Here is a 23,400-nt window from a genome sequence, read left to right on the forward strand (position 1 = left end):
CTGACCAGCAGACTACAATCAAACAGCACAGGCAACAACACGTTCAGCTGATTATTGTCAACGCTGGTGCACCACAAGGCTGTATCCTCATACCACGAATACTACCTCACTTCTTTTTTTAATTTCTGTTTTTGCACTACTTATTTTAATATAACTATTTAATATACATATATACTTACTGTAATTCAGTTTTTCTATATCTATCATGTATTGCATTGAACTGCTGCTGCAAAGATAACAAATTTCATGACGTATGTCACTGATATTTCATGACATAATTCTGATTCTAATCTGTTCCATATGGAAAAGATTCTGACTGCCCTGTGTATATATGATTCACAAATTATTTTAAAAAAATCTCTATCAGGTGCCCACTCAGCCTCCAGCACTCCAGAGAAAACAGCCCAAGTTTGTCCAACCTTTCCTTATAGTTTATACCCTCTAATGCAGGGAGCATCCTGATAAAACTCTTCTGCACCCTCTCCACAGTCTCCAAATCCTTCCACTAGTGGGACAGCCAGAATTGCACGCAGTACTCCAAATATGATCCAGTTATATAGCTGCAGCATACTTCCTTATTTTTATACCTCAGCATCCCTTCTAATGAAGGCAAGGATACCATTTAATGCCTTTACCACCTTATCAACTTGCTTAGCATTTGCTGGTCATCCTTGAGCTCAGGTATCTTATCTTTGGAATCAAACTACCATGAGGGACCTCATTAAATGCCTTATTGAAGTCCATTCAGATAGAGTCCACTGCCTTACCCTTAGTGCTGGGTTACCCTTAGAACTGTGGTTTTGTATGGACCCCAGATCAATGTCTCTTTGGAGGTTTTGCTATTGCTTGCGTGGTGATGGTGCAGGGTGTTGGTGGTGTTGGGTGTGTTGGTGGTGGTGGGGGGTTGGTGGTGGTGGGGGGTGGTGGTGGTGTGGGGTTGGTGCTTCTGTTGGGGTAAATGGGGGGGAGGGTCTAAGCTTTTGCTGCTGCTTTGTGTGGGTGTGGGAGGAGGATCTTCGGGGTTCTGATGTTACCGTCATTCATTCTTTGGGGTTTCTTGTTTTGTGGATGTCTGTGAAGAGTAAGAATTTTACGTTGTATACTATATAAACTCTCTGATATTAACTTGAACCATTTTATCCCTGCAGGATACTATTAACCACAGACCTCCAGTTGGAATGTCCATTTGATCACTAACCTCTATCTTCTCTGGGAAGCCAGTTTTGAATACAAATTACCAATTCACTACTGACCCCATGCACCGTAATCTTCTAGCTGATCCTCCCATGAGGAATCTTATCAAGAGCCTTACTGAAATCCATGTAAACAACATCCACAGCTCCACTTTATCATCCACCGTCGTCAACTCATCAAAAACCTCAATCAAGGCCTGATTTGCCCACTCAAAGCCAAGCTGTCTCTTCCTAGTTAGGCCATGGTTTTCAAAATGCTTATAAGTGTTATCCTTTAGAATTCTCTGCAGTAACTTCCCTATCACTGACATGAGACTCATTGGTCTATAGTTTCCCTTCTTGAATAATGGAATAATAGCTACTCACCTGTCCTCTGGGACCTTGCTTGTGGCTCAAGGCCCAAGCAATATCTTCACTTGGCTCTCTCATATAAATACTGATATAAAGTACTCTTGAAGGACCTCATCCACATCCTTCTTATCCAAGCAAATGCTCCCCGCCTTTATCCTCAAGTGGTCCCACTCTTGCCTTGTTATCCTCTTGTTCCTGATGTACTGTATGGATAGAATGCCTAGTCCTACCTGTCATGGACTTAGCCCCTCCAGGCTTTCCTAATGCCCTTTTTGAGTTCTTTTCTGGCTTCTTTATATTCCTCCAGAGCTTCACTTGATTCTAGCTTCTGAATTTTTGTATACTTTTTCTTCCTGACTAAATTTATCACTTCCCTTGACATCTCTCACCTTGCCATCCTTGTCCTTCCTGCTGACTGGAACTTTCCTGTCCTGTACACGTTTCACAATCAGATGTGGACTTGCCAAAAGTCAGCTGTTCCCAATTAACTCTCTCTGGTTCCTGCCAAATGCTCTCGTAATTTGCCCTGCTTCAGTTTAATACTTTCCTGCAAGGTCCCAGCTCGTCTTTATTTATTGCTATCTTAAAACTTAAGGAGCTGTGGTCACTGTTCCCTAACTGCTCACCCACTGAAAGGTCAGTCACCTGGCCAGGCTCATTACCCAACATCAGGTCCAGTACAGCCCTTCCTCTCATTGGACTATCCACATATTGATTTAAGAAGCCCTCCTGGATGCACCTAACAAATTTAACCCATCTAATCCTCTTGCATTAAGAATATCCCAATTTATATTGGGGAAGTTGGTGAGGCCTGATTTGGAGTACTGTGTGTAGTTTTGGACACCTACTCACAGGAAAGATATAAACAAGGTTGAAAGAGTACAAAGAAAATTTACAAGGTTATTACCAGGCCTGAAAGACCCGAGTTATAAGGAAAGATTGAATAGGTCAGGACTGCATTCCTTAGAATGTAGAACATTAAGAGGAGATGTGATAGAGATATACAAAATTATGAGGGTATAGATAGGGTAAATGAAAGCAGGCTTTTTCCACTGAGGTTGGGTGGGACTACAACCAGAGGTCATGGGTTAAGGGTGAAAGGTGAGAAGCTTAAGGGGAACATCTTCATTCAGAGGGTTGTCAGTGTGTGAAATGAGCTGTCAGTGCAAGTGATCCATGTGAGCTCAATTTCAATGCTTAAGCAAAGTTTGGATACATACATGGATAGCAGAGATATGGAAAGATATATGGTCCTGGTGCAAGTCAATGAGAGCAGGCAGCTTAAATGGTTTCAGTACAGACTAGATGGGCCAAATGGCCTGTTTCTGTGCTGTACTTCTCTGTGACTGAGGGCAGGTCTCAGTAGACAGTTCAATTCTCCATGGAATTCACCACCACATCTCTCTACCCAGATATAGTACTCATTGAGTTAACCATCCCAGGGGAGGAAGGAGTAAAAGAGGCTGAAGTACTCAGAACGGGCAGCTGAGTCTAAGGAAGCTGGTTGGAGGACCATCAGCTAGCCTCTGGAGGTAGGATGCCAGGGCTCGATGGCACATCAACAACAAGGTTACCTCGTGATACGGCTGTGACTGGAGCAAAGCTCAGGAGGGCCACCAGAGGTTAGGCTGAAGAGGCAGAAAAGGGCAGCTTCTGGCTGTAGCTGAGGAGGAAGGACAGTAATTGGAGGACCGTCTAACCCCATTGGAGGTTGCAGTGGGTGGCAAAGACGTTGCTGCCACTGCTCCATCATGAGGTGATGTACCAGGGCTGAGGCAGCAGAACATCAGTGAGTGGTGGTCCTTTGCTGATGACCCTGCTCTGCTGGAATTGTAGCAGGCAGCAATGCCAGCAGGAACCATCTTCCTGTAAATCTCATTAGGTTAAAGATCCTCCATGACAGCAACCCTATCGTTTTTACACCTTTCTTTAATCTGCCTGCATATCTGCTCTTCACTGTCCTGGTGGAATTTGTGGGGGGGGGGGGGGGAGGAGTGGGGTTTCTGTACTACAATCCCATCAGAGAAATGGCATCCTTCCTATTTGTGAGTTCTACCCATATAGGGTCAGTGGACGAGCCCAACATTATTTCTGCTCTGTGTGCAGCTGTGATATTGTCCCTGATTAGTGGTGCAACTACCACACCCCTATCTTTTATGTCTCTCTTTATTTTTTCCAAAACGTTGAAACCTTAGGACATTAAGCACCCATTCCTGTCCCTCTCTCAAACACGTCACGTAAACAAAGGCACAGCATTTGTTCTCTAGTCCTCTCGAACCACAGCTACTGCTAATGAGGACACACAGATCATTGTCAAAGCAACAGAAATCTCCTCACTTGCTTCTTGCAATGTTCTGGGATATATGCCATCAGGTCCTGGTGACTAATCCACCTTAATGATGTTCAGAAAACCCACACTATGTTCTCCATAATCTCAGAATGTTCCAGCACATTATCATGCCCCACTCTGCCTTCATATCCTACTCCTCAGCAAATACTAAATGAGGTACTCATTTAGTACCTCAGCCACTTGCTCTGTGTCCAGACACAAATTCCCTTTTATCCTTAAATGGACTACCTCTCCTTAGTTGTCCTCTTATTCATAATGTATCAAATACTCCTTGATCTTGCTCATTAAGGACATTCCATGGCCACTTTTCACCTTCCTAGTTGCTTGCTTGAGCATTTTTCTGTTATGTTTATATTTCACATGGACCAAGTATAATCTGATCTTCCCAAACCTCTTGTATGCTTTCTTTTCCTTCTTGAACAAATTTAGGATGATTCAGGTCATTCATAGTTCTCTTACTAGAATTCAAGAGCCTAGATGCATGAAGGGGCAGAGTTATATGAAATGGGAGAATAGCTAATGTATTTTTGGATAAACCAGCCAGTTGTGATCCACCCTCAACTCATTAGGCTACAACCCAAGTAAAATGTCCAAAGAGTACAGCGTAATGATGCTATTCATAGTCATTATTTATCATCATTGTCGTTTTTCCTCAGTGAAACATCCCAATCCTGAATTCTTATTAGCTAGTCTTTGAACAACTCCTACATGTCAGACGTGGACTTGTTCGACTGCAGCTGCTCCTAATCGCGCCCCTTAGTGCCTGTCTTATCCTGCCATGATCTGCCCTCCCCCAACATAGTAAATATTAAAGATGAGCTTTATTTGTCACAGATACAGATGTACATCAAAACTGTGAAATGCCTTGTTTGTGTCAATGAGCAGTGCAGTCCAAAGAAGCTTCTGGTGCCAACATAGGAAGCCCACTAATCACTAACCCTAATGGTATGTCTTTGGAATGTGCGAGGAAACTGGAGGGAACTCATGTCAAAGGGAGAACATACAAACTCCTCAAACAGCAGTGGGAATTGAACTTCGATCGATGATTACTGGCACTGAAAAGTGTTGCTCTATGCTATCATGCCGTCCTTTAATGCTATGTGGCCACCCTTCCCACAAGCTCCCATTTTATCCTTACTCATAACCATCTTAAAGTAGATGAGTTGTGGTCTCCAACCCAAAAATGTTCACTCACTGTCAGGTCTGTCAGTCAATACCCAGGAATATTAAGCTGCCAGTCCCATTCCTCATGCAACCAGGTCTCTGTAATGGCAAATATATTGTAATTCTATGTACTGATCCAGGCTCTGCTTTACCTATTAGCATGAAATAAACACATTTCAGCCCATCAGTTCCACCATGTTTATTGACCTGTCCACTTCTGTTCATCTTTTCAGTCTCACTTGTCATACCAACTTTCTTGCCATCAAACTTACCAACTGTTGCCCTTTCGCTGCGGTTTCCATTGGCTTGTTACTCTAAGTTTAAACCCACCTGAGTAGCACTAGAAAAACTCCTTGCAAGGATATTACTCCCCCTTCAGTCCATATTCAAACTTGCATCTGGACCCAACTGCACTAAAAGAAAGAACATTGGTCCATAATTCTGAAGTCCTACTTCCAGTACCAGTTCCATAGCCACCTGCTGAACTGCAATATGCATCTAATTCTCACCTCACTAGCATTGGCATGGGTAGTAATCCTGAGATCAGAACTCTCAAAGTCTTGCTCTTTAAAATCACTTTGCAGGATCCCTTCCCTGGTTCTGCCTCTGTTATTGGACCATGACTTCCAGCTGCTCACCCTCCCCTCTCAGAATGCGCTGTACCCATTGTGATGGATATTTGCTTTCCAGAACCCGAGAGGCTAATTGCTAACCGCAGCTTTGTAACAGAGCAGCAGGACCTTTCCAAAGGATCAGAGTTGTTTGTGACAAAGTTAAACTTCTACCAAATATTCCTTGCTCAGTTTCTTGTTGTAAGCAACAATCAGTCTTCATTTCTTAATGTAAATTGAAAGCAGTAATCAATTTGAAGTTAAAAGGATTTGCAAACAGCAGTGCTTACATAACAGAAGCTGCTGGCCCACAGCAGGGGCTGATTGCTCAAGAGATATGGCTGACAAAGTGAAGTGGCCATGAGGCTTATTATCTGCATTGCCCAAATGCAAGACAATGGGGTTACGTCACTTAGCACATCAAAAATGGTCACAGGCATAGATGACCTATCAATGGTTGGGATATTTGTGTACTGGGACAGCCATCCCTCGTAGCTTTTAATTTTGGGTGTTTGGGATCTCCGTCCCAGAAGCTTTTAGAAATTCACTACTGCGCGGCCTGAAACGTCAACAGTGCTTCTCCTATAGATGCTGCCTGGCCTGCTGTGTTCCACCAGCATTTTGTGTGTGTTGTTTGAATTTCCAGCATCTGCAGATTTCCTCGTGTTAGCTTTTAGACCATTTGTGTGAATTACTTTGTCCCAGCAAAGTTATCTGAGGAACAGTGTAGATAGAGACCCTGGTGGCATTTTGGCATTACAACATCCTTTCTCCAAATGTTAGCAAAACAAAAGAGTTAGTCATTGAATTCAGGAAGGGGAGTGATCACATGCTATTGTTTCCATCAAAGCTGCTGAGGTTGACTATGTCGAGAGCTTTCAGTTCCAAGGAATGAGCATCTCCAATAATCTGTCCTGGTCCATCCAAGTAGATACCAAAGTCAGGAAAGTGCACCACGTCTCTACTTCCCCAGGAGTCTAAAGAAGTTCAGCATGTTCCTTTGATCATCACCAATACTTATCGATGCAACACATCCAGTTGCATCATGGCTTGGTCTGGCAACTAATCTGTCCAAGACTATAACAAACTGCAGCAAGTTGTTAATGCAGCTCAGCTCCTCGCAAACACCAATAAGCAGAGTCCTTGATGGACTCTCTCTGCACTTGCTGCTTTGGTAAAGCAGCCAAGATTATCAAAGACCCCACCCACAACAGATATTCTCCCTTCTTCCCCTTCCCAATGGGCAGAATATTTAACAACCTGAAAGTACCTTCCACCAGGCTCAAAGACAGCTTCAATCCCTCTGTTATCAAACTATCGAATGGTCCCCTTGTATGACAAGATGCACTCCTGACCTCACGATCTACTTGATCATGGCCTTGCATCCAATTGTCTGCCTGTATTGCATTTTCTCTGTAATTGTTACTGTTTGTCCCTTGTACAGATGTTATGAAATGATCTGTAGCAAAGACATGCAAAGCAAAGTTTTCCACTGTACCTTGGTACATGTAACAATAATAAATTGTCAGCTGTAAAGGAAATAAAATCTACAAGGGGCAAGAAGTGTTTTGGATTTTGGAATATATAATGAGATAGCTTGAGATCACCATCATTTCTCACTCTGAACTTAAGTGCTACCAGTAAGCAGTCTTTGTCTTACACTTGTTCATCACACAGATGTACTAAACAGCAAAGATTATAGCATACCATTATCATAGTGAAAATAGAATGCTTGCAGGATAACAAAAGCAGCACGACAGCACTGGGAGAGGAGAATACCTGAATCAGCTGTTGAACAACAACAAACAATGGCAGGCTTCCCGCTCCACCAACGATGTCATGGTTTGATTAAAAGGTTACAGTGCACTGTATCGTATTTAAAATTTTTAAAGTTTCATGCAAGATATAAAAACAATCAGCATTGTAGATGGCACATTTTCATCAGCAATGTGTTAAAAATTTAATGCTATTAAGTAAGTTCTAAAAACCACCAGCGTCATAGACTTGTTCTGTTGCTAGATTTTCATGGCCACCAGATGTTTTAAAAATTTAATACCATTCCTTTTCTTAAATTTCTGAATTGAGCCTGCTGAATGTTCACAATTACCTTCAATTTTCAGCTTGTTGTGATAGACCTTTGCTTGTTTCATGATCAGCATGCCATTAAGCAGCTTATATTCACTCTGACACTGGTGATACACAATCAAGGTCTTAATTTTTCACTTTATGCAGTGTTTTTCTCTTTCTCATTAACTTCTGTTCATTATTTATGTGATGTCTCTTCTCAGAACAGCCTGTGATGTACAAAGACCTGTGACATGGCACGTGAGCCTTCCCAGTGTCTTGTGGAACTTTCCATTTGGGATGTTATGTCAGTGCTCAAAAAAAATTTGGTTTTTGAATCTTGGAATTTCAGATATGGGCACTGTTACGAATGTGGAGCAACTCTGATGGGCCGAAGGGTGCAAAGTCGCCCCCTCCTTTTTGAGAATCGCAAGATCGCTTTTATTTCAGGTCTGAGACCCAGGAAATGAGAGCGATACACATCATGTCAATAACGAGAGAGAGAGAGACGTAGAATACACAACCAGGTGGAATGTCTCCTGACATAAGCGGAATGGAACCACTGATTACTGTTATTGTCTCCTGGAGAAGGAATTGTGTATTGAGTACTGTACTATTCATTGAAACCCCTCAGGGGACAACCAGAGTGGTCTGGTTGAGGGATTGCATCATCCCAACCTGATTGACATCTGAGACCCCGTGAGTAAGGATAAAAGACGGGTCAAGGGAACACCCCTTAGACGCACCAGGAGAAACGCTAGAAATCCAGTGACAGCGTTTTATAGCGAAAGCCGGTGGGAGCTCGTGTGCGTCCTCCCTTGCCTGGGTGGCGGGCTCATCATGGAAGAACGGTTTAGCTAAAGGAGAGGTCACAATTGAACGGCTACACCAACGAGACACCGATGGATCGAAATCATAAAGGAAGGTTGGCAAAACCCGTAGCAGTAACTGTTCCCATTCTCCTATCTCTCTCTCTCTCTCCAACAATTGCAACACAGCGACAAACAAACAACGGCAGCCTGTGTGAACTGAAGCAAACTTTATATTTCCATCGGACAATTCATTATCCCCTAGACAACGATAGAGCTTATTTCTTATTGATTATTATTATACCGGCACTTTTAGGTTTAGTATTGACAACGTATATTATCTGTATATTTGCATTGATATTATTTTTGTGTATTTTTACTAATAAATACTGTTAAAAATAGTATCACCAGACTCCAACGGATGTCTCTATCTTTGCTGGTAAGTAACCCAGTTACGGGGTTCGTAACAGGCACTCAACCTCTTTCTTTGTTATTGCTATATTGTGGAAGGAATGGAGGCCTGCATTTTGTGAGACTGATCTTGCAGTCACCGTTTTGTGAACTAGCTCTTGTTCAGGGATGATTTAATCAGTGCATCTGAAAGTGGATGCAGTGTGCTCCCTACTAATAACCTGCTAAACCAGAGATCATTTTGAAATAAGAAGCTTGGTTAGGTGGAAATAGAAGTTTCAAAGTCAAAGTCACGTTTATTGTCATGTGTACAAGTACATATATGCACAGGTTCAATGAAAAGCTTACTTGTAGCAGAATCACAGGCATAAAGCAAAATACAAGCAAAATGCTCAAGACAAACATAAAATAAACCTTAATTATACATAATCATAAATACAAAAACCACAATTAGAACAAAACAAGCTTATTTTGGTGTAAATTGATCAGAGTGGTCATAAAGTTGCTAAATTATAATGGTGATTAAGATCTTGCTGGTTGGTTCAAAAGCCAAATGGTTGAAGGGAAATGTTTGTTCTTGAACCTGCTGGTGTGGAACTTCAGATTTCCGTACCTCCTGCCCAAAGGTAGCTGAAAAAGAAGACATGGCTTGGGTGACAGGGATATTCGATGGTGGACAGTGCCTTCCTGAGGTAGATACTACCAGTGGCAGAGAACGATGTGCCTGTGATGTATTGTTTATGGAAAGAACTGCCTGTGACCTGAAGTAACCTATGCCCAGTGCTTGGGAGACCTGATTGGTCTGGTTTGTACTGGCTTGACTTAGGGAAAACAAAATTTCATTGAAGGGCATTAAAATGATGCTGACACAAGAGACAAACAACTTGCTGGAGGAACTTAGCGGGTCGAGCAACATCGGTGGAAAGGAAGGAATGGCCAGTGTTTCGGTTTGACTCTGCAACTTATTTCTACAGAGGGTGATAAGAATATGTGATGTGCTGCCACAGGAAACAGTTGTACCATTTAAAATGCACTTGGATAACTATATGGAGAGAAAGGATATGGGCCAAATGCAGGCAATTGGAACCAGCTAAGTAGAAAAAAATGATCGGCATGGACTGAATACCAACATTATGAGGGTACAGCCTTTAGCCTGGATACCAAAAGTGTGGATTGTTACTTCTCCAATTTGCCCAGTTTAAAGCAACATTGTATGAAGACTGCTATCACGACTATCTCTGTTATTCCTAGGAAGCACGTGCTTTGGTAAATTCCAATTTTCTGAAGAGCTCTGAAAGTTTGGCTTCACAATTCATGCAAAAAGAAAAGATCTTGAATAAAATCAAACCCTGGTCTTTATGGTAAAAAGGAAATCAGTGGAGGAACTCAGCAAATCTAACAGCATCTGTGGAGGCAAAGGGATGTTTTGGACAATGACACCGCATCTGGTCTGGAAGACTAAAATATGTTATGGAGCCCAGTTTCACTGCTCATCAGGCCTACATCTTCATTATATTTGAATGAGTAATTGGAAATTTTATAATAGTATCCTTAAGGGTTTGTGGGGATTCAGCATGACATCTAAAATTTTGGCAAGCTTCTCGTAGGTGTGTACAGGAGAGTACCTCACAGCCTGGTATAGCCCGGATCGGAAATCCTACAAAAATTAGTGGATACGGCCCAGTCCATCACAGGTGAAGCCCTACCCACCATTGTGCACATCTACATGAAGCATTGTCACAGGAAAGCAACATCCATCAGAGACCAGTACCACCCAGGGCATGCTGCTGCCATCAGGAAGAAGGTACAGGAGCCTCAGGACTCATACCACCAGGTTCTGGGACAGTTATACCCTTCAACCATCAGGCTCTTGAACTAGGTGAGATAACTTCACTCAACTTCACGTGCCCCATCATTGAAAAGTTCCCACAACCTAAGGATTCACTTTCAAGGACTCATCATCTCATGGTCTCAATATTTATTGTTTATGTATTTATTATTTCTTTATTCTTGTGTTTGCACGGTTTGTTAACTTTTGCACACTGTTTGAACACCCAAGTTGGTGTGGTCTTTCATTGATTCTATTATGGATTCATTGAGTTTGCGCTTAAGAAAATGAATCTCAGGGTTGTATATGGTAACGTGTGTACTTTGATAATAAATTTACTTTGAACTTGAAATGTGCTTTATCAGAACATATCCTGTTCACTAATTTTATCTTACCTTGGAGAATCTTTATCATCAGATAAGGAGAAACAAAATATTGTGCCTCCCAATAAAGAAAGTGAAGAGCCGGCCCAGCCAATAAACAAAGCAGCTCCTAATTCATATCTGCAGAAGAAAAATAAATATTTTTATTGCCTTTTTTCCCATAACATGTAGGCTGTGCATTAAAATCAGCAATATTCTTACAGTAGAATATAGGGTCAATCTAATGAACTGGCATTCCCAATAGCAAGTTTTGGAGACAAAATACTCAAAATGTGTTTAAAATATTCAGTTCTGTCAAATCTCACACATTCAAAACTATTTTAATTGAAACTTCAATCAATACTTGTAAAAGTGTCATGTATTAAAATTGGCATCAGAACTGAAATTGTGGAAATGAGAGGATACATAGGGGCTGCAAAGGTTGTGAATGATACAGCTGTTAATACCCAATTGATTTGTAATATCTGGTTATAAAGTCCAAATAAATGCACTATTTGTTTCCATTTGCAAAGAGGAATAGATAGTTTTGCCAAAAAAAATTATAGCTATTTGATTGAATTTTAAACACACAACTAACTGCCAGGAAGATAAAACTCACATTCTGGGTAGAAGAGCAATTTTCACCCATTCAATCTTAACTTTTTGGAATTGGATTGAAGATAATATGTTGATTGAAATGTGTGAAATTATTTGAAGCAATAACTGATTGGAATAGTTATAAAATTAAGCTCTGAAAAGTATAGTGAAATATTCTGTGGTTTCTGAACCTCCAGGAAGATGGAAATATCATTGTAAAATGATTAGAACATGGAACACAGAACATAGTACCACACAGGAACAGGCCCACAATGTGTGCTGAACCAGCTAAGCTAATGATGCCTAATTAAACTTCTTCCCGCACGATCTGCATCCTTCATCCTCTGCAAATTCATAAGCCCATGCACGAGCCTCCTGAAAGCCTCTGTCATATCTGTCTCCACTACCACCCCTGGCAGTGTATTCCAGGTTCCCACCATTCTCTGCATTCACCTGAGACAAATCAGAATCAGGTTTAATATCACTGCCATATATCATTACATTTGTTGTTTTGCAGCAGAAGTATGTTGTAATACATAATAATAAAAACTATAAATTGCTATAAGAAGTACCTATAAAAGAGTAAATTAAATTAAATAAGTCTTGCAAAAAAGAGAGGGAAAAATACTGAGGAAGTGTTCATGGGTTCATTGTCCACTCAAAAATCTGATGGCGGAGGGGAAGAAGCTGTTCCTGATACTTTGATTGTGCATCTTCAAGCTCCTATACCTCCTCCTTGATGGTAGCAGTGAGAAGAGACGTCCTGGGTGATGGGCGTCATCTTTCTGAGGCATCACCTTTTGAAGGCGTCCTGGATGCTGGGGAGTCCTTTCCCCATGTTGGAGCTGGCTGAGTTTACAACTTTCTGCATCTTTTTCCCAGTCCTGTGCACTGGCCCCTACATGCCAGATGGTGACATAGCCAGTTAGAATGCTCTCCACGGTACATATGTAGAAACTTGCAAATGTATTTGGTGACATACAAATCTCTTCAAACTCCTAATGAAATAAAGCCACTGTTGTACCTTCGTTGGACTTGCATTAATAAGTTGAGCCCAGGATAGATCCTCAGAGATACTGTATTGACAAGCAGGAACATGAAACTGTTCATCCTTACAATTTCTGATCCCTTGATGAGAACTGGTGTTTGTTACCTTGACTTCCCCTCCTGAAGTCCACAATCAATTTCTTGGTTTTACTGACTTTGAGGGCAAGGATGTTGCTGCCTCCTTGTCACCATCTGAAATTCTTCCAATGATAGCTGTGTCATCAGCAAATTTATAGATGGCGTTGGAGCTCTATCTACTCATGCAATTGTAGGTGTACAGAGAGTGTAGCAGTGGGCTAAAGATGTGCCAGTGTTGATTGGCAGTGAGGAGATGTTATTTCCAATTCTAACTGACTGTGGTTTCCCACTGAAGAAGTCAAGGGTACATTTGCAGAAGCAGGTACAGAGGCCCTGGTTTTGCAGCTCATTGATTAGAACTGAGGGAATAATTGTATTGGATGCTGTGCTACCGTCAATGAACAGCTGTCTGATGTAGGTATTTCTATTTTCCATATGATCCAAGACCAAGTGGAGAGCCAGTGAAATTCCATCTGCTGTGGACCTATGTGGCAAAAGGCAAATTGCAGTGTGTCCAGGTCCTTGCTTAGGCAGGAGATGATTCTAGCCATGACCAAACTCTCAAAGCACTTCATCACAGTAAATGTGAGTGCAACTGGGTGATAGTCATTGTGACAGCTTATCCTGCTCTTCTTGGGCACTGGTACAATTTTGAAGTAGGTAGGAACCTCTGACTGCAGTAAGAAGAGTTTGATGATATCCTTCCTATAATGAGGCCACCTGAACTGAACACAATAATCCAAGTGTGGTCTAACCAGGGTTTTATAGAGCTGCAACATTACCTCTCAGCTCTTGAAATCTATTTCCTGACTAATAAAGGCTAACACACCATTGGTCTTCATAATAACCCTGTCAATTTGAGATACAATTTTGAGGGATTTATGGATGCGGGGCAGAAAGTCCCATTGTTCTTCCACAGTGCTAAGAATCCTGCTATTAATTTTGTATTCTGCCTTCAAATTCAACCTTCCAAAATGAATCGCTTCACACTTTCCTGGGTTGAACTCCATCTGCCATTTCTTAGCCCAGATCTGCATTCTGTCAATGGCCCATTGTAACCTACAACAACTCTCTACACTATCCACAGGGACAGAAACCTTCATGTCATCTGGATGACTGGATGATGGAGTGGTAAACTGGATTACAAAGTATGCAGATGATACTAAGATAGGTGGTGTAGTGGATAATGAAGTAGATTTTCAAAGCTTGCAGAGAGACTTAGGCCAGTTAGAAGAGTGGGCTGAAAGGTAGCAGATAGAGTTTAATGCTGATAAGTATGAGGTGCTAACATTTTGGTAGAACTAATCAAAATTGGGCATACATGGTAAATGGTAGGGCATTGAGGAATGCAGTAGAACAGAGTGATCTAGGAATAATAGTGCATAGTTCCCTGATGGTGGAATCTCATGTGGATAGGGTGGTGAAGAAAGCTTTTGGTATGCTGGCCTTTATAAATCAGAGCATTGAGTATAGGAGCTGAGACGTAATGTTAAAATTGTACAAGGCATTGGTGAGGCCAAATTTGGAGTATTGTGTACAGTTCTGGTCACCGAATTATAGGAAAGACATCAACAAAATAGAGAGAGTACAGAGGAGATTTACTAGAATGTTACCTGGGTTTCAGCACCTAAGTTACAGAGAAAGATTGAACAAATTAGGTCTTTATTCTTTGGAGCGTAGAAGGTTGAGGGGGGACTTGATCTAGGTATTTAAAATTATGAGTGGGACAGATAGAGTTGGCGTGGATAGGCTTTTTTCCATTGAGAGTAGGGGAGATTCAAACAAGAGGACATGAGTTGAGAGTTAAGGGGTAAAAGTTTAGGGGTAACGTGAGGGGGAACTTCTTTACTCAGAGAGTGGTAGCTGTGTGGAACGAGCTTCCAGTAGAAGTGGTGGAGGCAGGTTCGATATTGTCATTTAAAAAAAAAATTAGATAGGTACATGGATAAGAAAGGAATGGAGGGTTACGAGCTGAGTGCAGGTCGGTGGGACTAGGAGAGAGTAAGCGTTCAGCACAGACTAGAAGGGCCAAGATGTCCTGTTTCCATGCTGTAATTGTTATATGGTTATATCTGCAATTTTACCCTTCCACTTCTTCATTAAAGTCATCTATAAAAATCATACAGAGCAGGGTCCCAGAACACTACTGCAGAACACCACTGATCACTGACCAGCAGGAAGAATACTCTCCATCTAATACCATTCTCTGCCTCCGTGGGCAAACCAGTTCTGTATCCAGATTTAACCTGGTTCTATGCCTCTTGACTTTCTGAATGAGCCTATCATGAGAAACCTTATCAAATACTTTACTAAAATCCACATACACCACATCTACATCTCTACCTTCATCAATGTGTTTTGTAATCTTCTTTCTTCATCTTGCCTAGATGTTCCACATCCTTCACCTTACCATACTTTCCCTGCCCCAATGGAACAAAGCTATCCAGAATCCCCAGCAAGTGCTCCACATTTCTGTAGTGCATTTCCCTGAGTAGATATGTTCCAAATTTATGCTTCCCACTTCCTGCCTAACAGGATTATTTTGCTCTTCCCAATTAAATGCTTTCCCATAGCATCACCTCCTATCTCTCTGCAAGGTTATAGTAAACATTAGGGAGTTGTGGTCACTGTCACTGAAATGCTCTCCCACCAAGAGATATGACATTTGTTGACTGGCACCAAATCCAATTTGACCTGTCCTCTATTTGGCCTGCCTACATATTGTCTTAGGAATATTTTCTGGACTCATCTAGCTAATTCCACTCATCCAAACCTTTTGCACTAAAAAGGTGCCAATCAATATTAGGGAAGTTGAAGTTTCCCATAACAACAGCCCTGTTATTTTTGCAACTTTCCAAAATCTGCCTCCTGACCTATTCTTCAGTGTCTCTGATGCTATTGTAGATTGACAAACTACTCCCAAAAGAGTGATTGCTCCCATCCTGTTTATGACATCCACCCACACTGACTCAGGTGACAGTCCCTCCAAGAAGTCCTCAGTTTCTGCAGTTGTGATACCATCCCTGATTAGCAATGCCACTCCTCCACCTCTTTTATCTTGCTGCCTGTTCCTTTTGAAGCATCTAAACCCCATAACATCCAGCAGCTATTCCTGCCCTTGTGATATGTACTTCAGCTGGACAGTATCCCAAAAGGTCAGCGCCCCTGGAATCCAGAGAAATCATCCCTTCCTATCAAATTTGGCCAGCTCTTCTTTCATGTCTCCATAATTCACTTTACTCCACTGTAATACTGATACATCTGTTGACTTCAGCTTCTCCATCTCAAATTCCAGGGTGAATTCTATCATATTATGGTCACTACCTCCTAAGGATTCCTTTACATTAACTCCCTAATGAAATCCTATTCATTACACAACACCCATTCCAGAATAACTAATCGCCTAGTGGGCTGAATCAGATTTTCTCTCACCCAAGCTGACCCAATTGTCTAACTAAGCTATCCCATTCTTCTGACTTTGGCCCATAGCTCTAAAAACTTTTCCTGTCTAATATCTTCCAAGCATAATTGCAACTGACTTTCCCACTTCTTCTGACAGCTCATTCCAGAAACTCACCATCCTCAGTGTGGAAAAACTTGCCCCTTTAAATCTTTCCCTTCTCGCCTTAGACCTACATCCTCTAGTTTTAGACTTCTGTATCTGGGAAAAAGACCCTGACTATTCACCTAAGCAATGCCCTTCATGAATTTGTATACCTTTACAGTATAAAATTACCTTTCAGTCTCACATATTTCATGGAAAACAACCCTGCCTTTCTCATTGAGATCCAGCAATTTACTTGCGAATTTTTCCAGCACCCTTTCCAACTTAATTGCATCCTTCCTATGGCTAGATGACCATGTTTGATAGGAAGGGATGATTTCTCTGGATTCCAAGGGCGCTGACCTTTTGGGATACTGTCCAGCTGAAATACATATCACAAGGGCAGGAATAGCTGCTGCATATGATAGTCCAGGTGTGGTCTGACCATTGCCTTGAACAGCTAATATACAATATCCTAGGTCTTATACCATGTGCCCCAATTGATGAAGTCAAGTAAGCAATATGCCTAGTTAAGTTTCTCAGCATAAACATCACCGCGGATCTCACATGGTCTGTACATACCAGCTGTGTGGTGAAAAAGGCATAACAGCACCTCTTTCATCTCAGACCGTTGAAGAAGTTTGGTATGGGCCCCCAAATCCTAAGAAATTTCTGCAGGGGCACAATAGAGAGCATCCTGACTGCATGCATCACTGCCTGGTATGGGAACTGTACTTCCCTCAATCGCAGGACTCTGCAGAGAGTGGTGCGGATAGCCCAGCGGATCTGTAGATGGGAACTTCCCACTATTCAGGACATTTACAGAGACAGGTGTGTAAAAAGGGCCCAAAGAATTGTTGGGGACCTGAGTCACCCCAACCACAAACTGTTCCAGCTGCTACCATCTGGGAAAAAGTACCACAGCATAAAAGCCAGGATCAAAGGGCTCTGGGACAGCTTCTTCCACCAGGCCATCAGACTAATAAATTTATGCTGACTCATGTTATATCAAGTGATATCTATGTTATATTGACTGTCCTGTTGTACATACTATTTATTATAATTTACTATAAATCGCACATTGCACATTTAGATGGAGGCATAATGTAAGGGTTTTACTCCTCATGTATATGAAGGGTGTAAGTAATAAAAATCAATTCAATTCAATTCTGTCAGCCTTTTATCTCCACTTTCAGGGAACTATGTACTTGTACCCTTGGGACTTCTACAACAGTCTCCAGGGTCTTACCATGTACCATCCTGTCCTGCTTTATCTTCACACTAATCTCAGTTAAATTCCTTGGCACACTTATCCATTTGATATATTGTAGATCTATTTGTAATCTTAGATAGATTATTATACACTGTAACACCAATTTGTCATCTTCTGCCAGCTGATTAACCATGCCATCTACATTCTCATCCAAGTTATTAATACAGCTGACAGACTCGGTGTGGATCTCCGTAGCACAATACTGGTCACAGGCCTCTGCTCTTAGGGAACAACCCTCTACTATCACCCTCTGACTTCTTCCACCGAGTCAATTTTGTACCTAATTCTCTAACTCATCCTGAATCTCATGTAATCTAACCTCTCAGACCAGCCTTTCATTGCAATGGACTTACTATGGTCCATGCAGGCAACCTCTACCCCCCAGCCCTCATCCAACCCCTTGGTCACCTCTTCAAGAAACACTCAATCAAGTTCATGAGCCACAAAGTCATGCTGAATACCTCGAATCAGCTCTTGCATTTCCAAATGCAGATAGATCCTGCCTTCCAGTAACTTCTCCAACACTGATGTTAGGGTAAGGAGTAAAAGATTTAGATAGGACCTCTTTCACCAAAGACCGGTGAGTAGCTGGAATGCACTGCCAGGGAGAGTGGTGGAAGGAGAGTAGCTGACAGGATTTCAAAGGTATCTGGATGAGCATTTCATTCACCAAGGGCTTGAAAGCTAGAGGTCTGAATGCTGGAAGATGGAAATAACTATGGATGAATGCCCACTGATCAGTGTGGGTAGCAATGGGCTGAGCAGCTGGCTTTCACATTGTATGACTCTATGATTCTATGACATATATATTCTAACTTACAGGCCCATTCAGAATGTGAGGGATCAGACAAATTCTTTAAAAATCAATATGACAGTTCACAGTTTTGTCCCCAGTATTGTTCCCAATATTGGAGTACCAAGCAGACCTCTACTTTTGAATAATGATATTGTTTTCCCTCAATTTTTGCTCACTGTTATAATAAAATGATTTTAAATCAGTATGTCAATTTAAATATTGGTTAAATCAGAGATAAACATTTTATTCACTGATGTGAAGCCTGATGAAACAGGTCTCAGCCCTAGAGAAAGTTTTCTTTCATTCTCAAAATGAACGTTTACTGACTGCAATCTAATTACTGCACTGGAATTGCAACAATGGGAAGGCAAGTTCAAAGATGAGTTATGACAAAGCAATGGAGACATTCTACATCATACTTATTTTGTCATTTTGCAAGCAGTAAAGAATTATTCCTTCTGCAAAATCTTCTGATCCGTGCACTGAATTATTTCATAGTTATATCGATTCCACCCTAGTCATGTGAAACATGATTATATGTATAGCTGCAAGGTGACACTGTGAGAATTTTATCAGTTTCAGTAATCGGAATAACTTGTTTATTTTTATTTAAGGGGACTGTGATACTAGATCTCCTATTAGGGAATGTGACAGGGCAGGTGACAGAATTCTGTGTCTGGGAACACTTTGCATCCAGTGAACGTACGGCCATTAGTTTCTAGGTAGTTATGAAAACAGTTAGGTCTGCTCCTCAGATTGAGATTCTAAGTTGGTGAAAAGCCAACTGTGAAAGGATCTGACAAGTGTGGATTCAGATAAGCTGTTTTCTAGTAAAGCTGAACTTGGTAAGTGTGTACAAGTGGGAGGTCTTCAAAAGTGAAATTTTGGAGAGTACAGAGTTTGTATATTCAGGTCAGGTTAAAAGACAAAGATAACAGGTTTAGGGACCCTTGGTTTTCAAGAGATACTAACTATTGCCAGCTATATTTTCATCCAAATTGTTAATGTAGATGACAAACAACAGTGAACATAGCACCAATCCCCATAGCACACTACTAGTCGCAGGCTTGCATTTTGAACAACAGTTATGGTTTCTGATTAATTGGGATACAGTAGGACCAGTATATTTTGGTCTAATTAAGCAATTGCCCTAATTAGCCAAAGTTTAATGGAAATGGTTAAAAGGAAATCTGCCACTTAACTGTGTAACAAATTATATATTTAAGTGAAATACAGAGCAAATTAGAACACTACCAATTCTACCACAATACTATAAAACTGTGCATTAGTTGCTTATAATTGCTGAGGCCTCCATTGTTGTTTCACCCTGGCTATCTAGATATGCAAGTCAGGGCAGTAAAATATGGCGAGCAAGCTGTTACTCCCCCACTTCAAACAGCTGATGAACCAAAAGGAACGGCAGAGGCCCATACAGTTTGGCACCAGCATCATAGCAGGAGTTGCCAGTCAGCATCGAACTCAGTGTAGGACTGCTTTAGGAATTCCAGCTCTGAATTTTTCCCTCAGGGTTTACTCCCAAAGCCTTCCCCAAGAGTGGGTATAGCCACATGGCAGCAGAGGTTTGAGATCAGAGCTTTTCTACTCCTAGATGAGCTGCTAACCATGGCTGACAAACCCCATCTGCCTGAAGTGACCGGTTTTAAGGCACCAATAGCCCACCCTTGCCCCTTCTTCTGTCAGCTAAGCCACACATAAAGGCCAGGAGCTGGACTTGTTTGTCCACAGGCAAGTTGATACACATGCCAGTGGGAGTATTTAATAGGTAGTGGAAGCTTATTCCCATTACCACTCCAGCTATACCAACCTTAAGAGACCAGCTTCTAATAATTACCAATGGAGAAATTCATCCAGCGTGCTGTGTTCTTTTGAATGAGTGTAAATGAACAAAATTAACACAGACATCCAGTGCAGATAATGGACTGTCTTCATACAATACTTACGATGATTATAACCTCCAAATCTGACAAAATTCACTGCTTTTAAAATAAGCACATGCAACTGATGCTATTTACAAACTCTTCGCTCTGAGCACATGTGGTGCCTAACAGCCACATAATTGCAGGCGATTGACATTAGTGGGAACTGTTCGGCAACAGTCTCATGTACAAAATAAGTGGCATAGTGTCCCATATAATCATACAGAATCCTTCCTATTTTCTCAAATTGTTTTTCTGTTCTTTAAGAATTACCAAATAAGTGTCTGCCCCGATTAAGCGATTGCCCAATTAATTGGAATTTACTGTATATTGTAATTTTCATTTCCTATTTATTAATTTTTTAAAAAAGAATCAAGGTAAGGGTAATTTATGATTTCCTTTAGTGTTTGATTTCTGTTACAAGTTATTTGCAATTTAAGCAAATGTTCATCTCAACAATTGAACCATCCTTGAAAGAACCCAATGATACACTTAGTTGCCACTTTATAAGGTACACCTGCACACCTGCTTATTAATGCAAACATCTGATCAGTTAACCATGTGGTAGCATGTGAATGCATAGAAGCATGCAGACGTGGCAAAGAGATTCAGTTGTTGTTCAGACCAAACATCAGAATGGGGAAGAAATGTGATCCAGGTGAATTTGACTGTGGAATGATTGTTGCTGCTGAATTTAGGTGATTTGAGTATTTCAGAAGATATTGATTTCCTGGGATTGTCACAGTCTCTAGATCTTATGGAGATGGTGTGAGAAACAAAAAATAAATACATCCAATGAGTGGTAATTCTGTGGGTGAAAATGCCTTGTTAATGAGATAGGTCAGACAAGGTTGGCCAGATATGTATTGAACTTTGTTTGACTTGTGTTGTTTCTTGTAAAATTTGTGCATTATTTTTTTAAACTTAAGTCTTTTCTTGTGATTACTGCTTATTCTTTGTTCATATTTAATATTCAAAAACACGAAAAATATGTTAATAAAGATGGGGTGGAGTTTGTTAGGTGTGTTCAGGAAGGTTTCAGGTAGATAAGCCTACAAGAGGAGAGGCTGTACTTGATCTGGTATTGGGAAATGAACCTGGTCAGGAGTCAGGTCTCTCAGTGGGAGAGCATTTTGGAGATAGTGATCACAATTCTATCTCCTTTACCATAGCATTGGAGAGGGATAGCAACAGATAAGTTAGGAAAGAGTTAATTGGACTAAGGGGAAATATGAAGCTATCAGGCAGGAACTTGGAAGCATAAATTGGGAACAGATGTTCTCAAGGAAATGTATGGAAGAAATGTGGCAAATGTTCAGGAGATATTTGCGTGATGTTCTGCATAGGTACGTTCCAATGAGATAGGGAAAGGATGGTAGGATACAGGAACCGTGGTGTACAAAGGCTGTTGTAAATCTAGTCAAGAAGAAAAGAAAAGCTTACGAAAGGTTCAAAAAAACTAGGTAATGATAGAGATCTAGAGGATTATAAACTAGCAGGAAGGAGCTTAAGAATGACATTAGCAGAGCCAGATGGAACCATGAGAAGGCCTTGGTGAACAGGATTGAAGAAAACCCCAAGGCATTCTATAAGTATGTGAAGTTCAAGAAGATAAGATGTGAGAGAATAGGACCAATCAAGTGTGACAGTAGAAAAAATGTGTATGGAGCTGGAGGAGATACCAGAGGTACCTAATGAATATTTTGCTTCAGTATTCACTACGGAAAAGGATCTTGGCAATTGTAGGGATGACTTACAGTGAACTGAAAAGCTTGAGCATATAGACATTAAGAAAGAGGATGTGTTGGAGCTTTTGGAAAGCATCAAGTTGGATAAATCACCGGGAGCAGACGAGATGTACCCCAGGCTACTGTGGGAGGCGAGGGACGAGATTGCTGAGCCTCTGGCAATGATCTCTGCATCATCAATGGGGATGGGAGAGGTTCAGGAGGATTGGAGGGTTGTAGTTGTTGTTCCCTTATACAAAAAAGGGAGTAGAGATAGCCCAGAAAATTATAGACCAGTGAGTCTCACTTCAGTGGTTGGTAAGTTGATGGAGAAGATCCTGAGAGGCAGGATTTATGAACATTTGGGGAGGCATAATTTAATTAGGAATAGTCAGCATGGCTTTGTCAAAGGTAAGTCGTGCCTTATGAGCCTGATTGAATTTTTTGAGGATGTGATTAAATGCTTTGATGAAGGTAGAGCAGTAGATGTAGTGTATATGGATTTCAGCAAGGCATTTGATAAGTTACCCCATGCAAGGCTTATTGAGAAAGTAAGGAGACATGGGATGCAAGGGTCCTTGCTTTGTGGATCCAGAACTGGCTTGCTCACAGAAGACAGAGTAGTTGCAGATGGATCATATTCTGCATGGTGGTTGGTAACCAGTGGTGTGCCTCAGGGATCTGTTCAGGGACCCCTTCGCTTTGTGATTTTTATAAATGACCTGGATGAAGAAGTGGAGGGTTGGGTTAGTAAATTTGCTGATGACACAAAGTCTGGGGATGTTGTGGATAGTGTAGAGGGCGGTCAGAGCTTGCAGCGGGGCATCAAAACTGGGGTGAGAAGTGGCAGATGGAGTTCAACCCAGATAAGTGTGAGGTGGTTCATTTTGGTAGGTCAAATATGATGGCAGAATATAGTATTAGTGGTAAGACTCTTTGTAGTGTAGAGGATCAGAGGGATCTTAAGGGTTCGAGTCCATAGGACACTCAAAGCTGATGTGAGGGTTGACTCTGTGGTTAAGGCGGCATACAGTGCATTAGCCTTCATCAACTGTGGGATTGAGTTTAAGAGCCGAGAGGTAGTGTTGCAGCTATATTGGACCCTGGTCAGACCCCACTTGGAATACTGTCCTCAGTTCTGGTCATCTCACTACAGGAAGGATGTAGGAGCTACAGAAAGGGTGCAGAGGAGATTTACAAGGATGTTGCCTGGATTGGGGATCATGCCTTATGAGAATAGGTTGAGTAAACTCGGCCT

The 23,400-nt window shown here is 41.4% G+C and overlaps 1 protein-coding gene across 1 annotated transcript in view; it reads right to left on the bottom strand.

Annotated features, from left to right (window-relative positions):
* Positions 1 to 9,284: 9,284 nt before the first annotated feature.
* The window catches only part of cldn10a (claudin 10a), a 62,502-nt gene continuing 48,386 nt past the window's right edge, over positions 9,285 to 23,400 (bottom strand). Inside the window, exons 4-5 of the mRNA XM_073064152.1 lie at positions 11,177 to 11,284; positions 9,285 to 9,583 (exon numbers count right to left, since the gene is read on the bottom strand). Of these exons, the coding sequence (XP_072920253.1) occupies positions 9,553 to 9,583; positions 11,177 to 11,284 (139 nt within the window). The 3' untranslated portion in view covers positions 9,285 to 9,552. The remainder of the gene's footprint in view (positions 9,584 to 11,176; positions 11,285 to 23,400) is intronic.

This window comes from Hemitrygon akajei, chromosome 2 (genome assembly GCF_048418815.1).
Source record: "Hemitrygon akajei chromosome 2, sHemAka1.3, whole genome shotgun sequence".
NCBI classification, from domain to species: Eukaryota; Metazoa; Chordata; class Chondrichthyes; order Myliobatiformes; family Dasyatidae; genus Hemitrygon; species Hemitrygon akajei.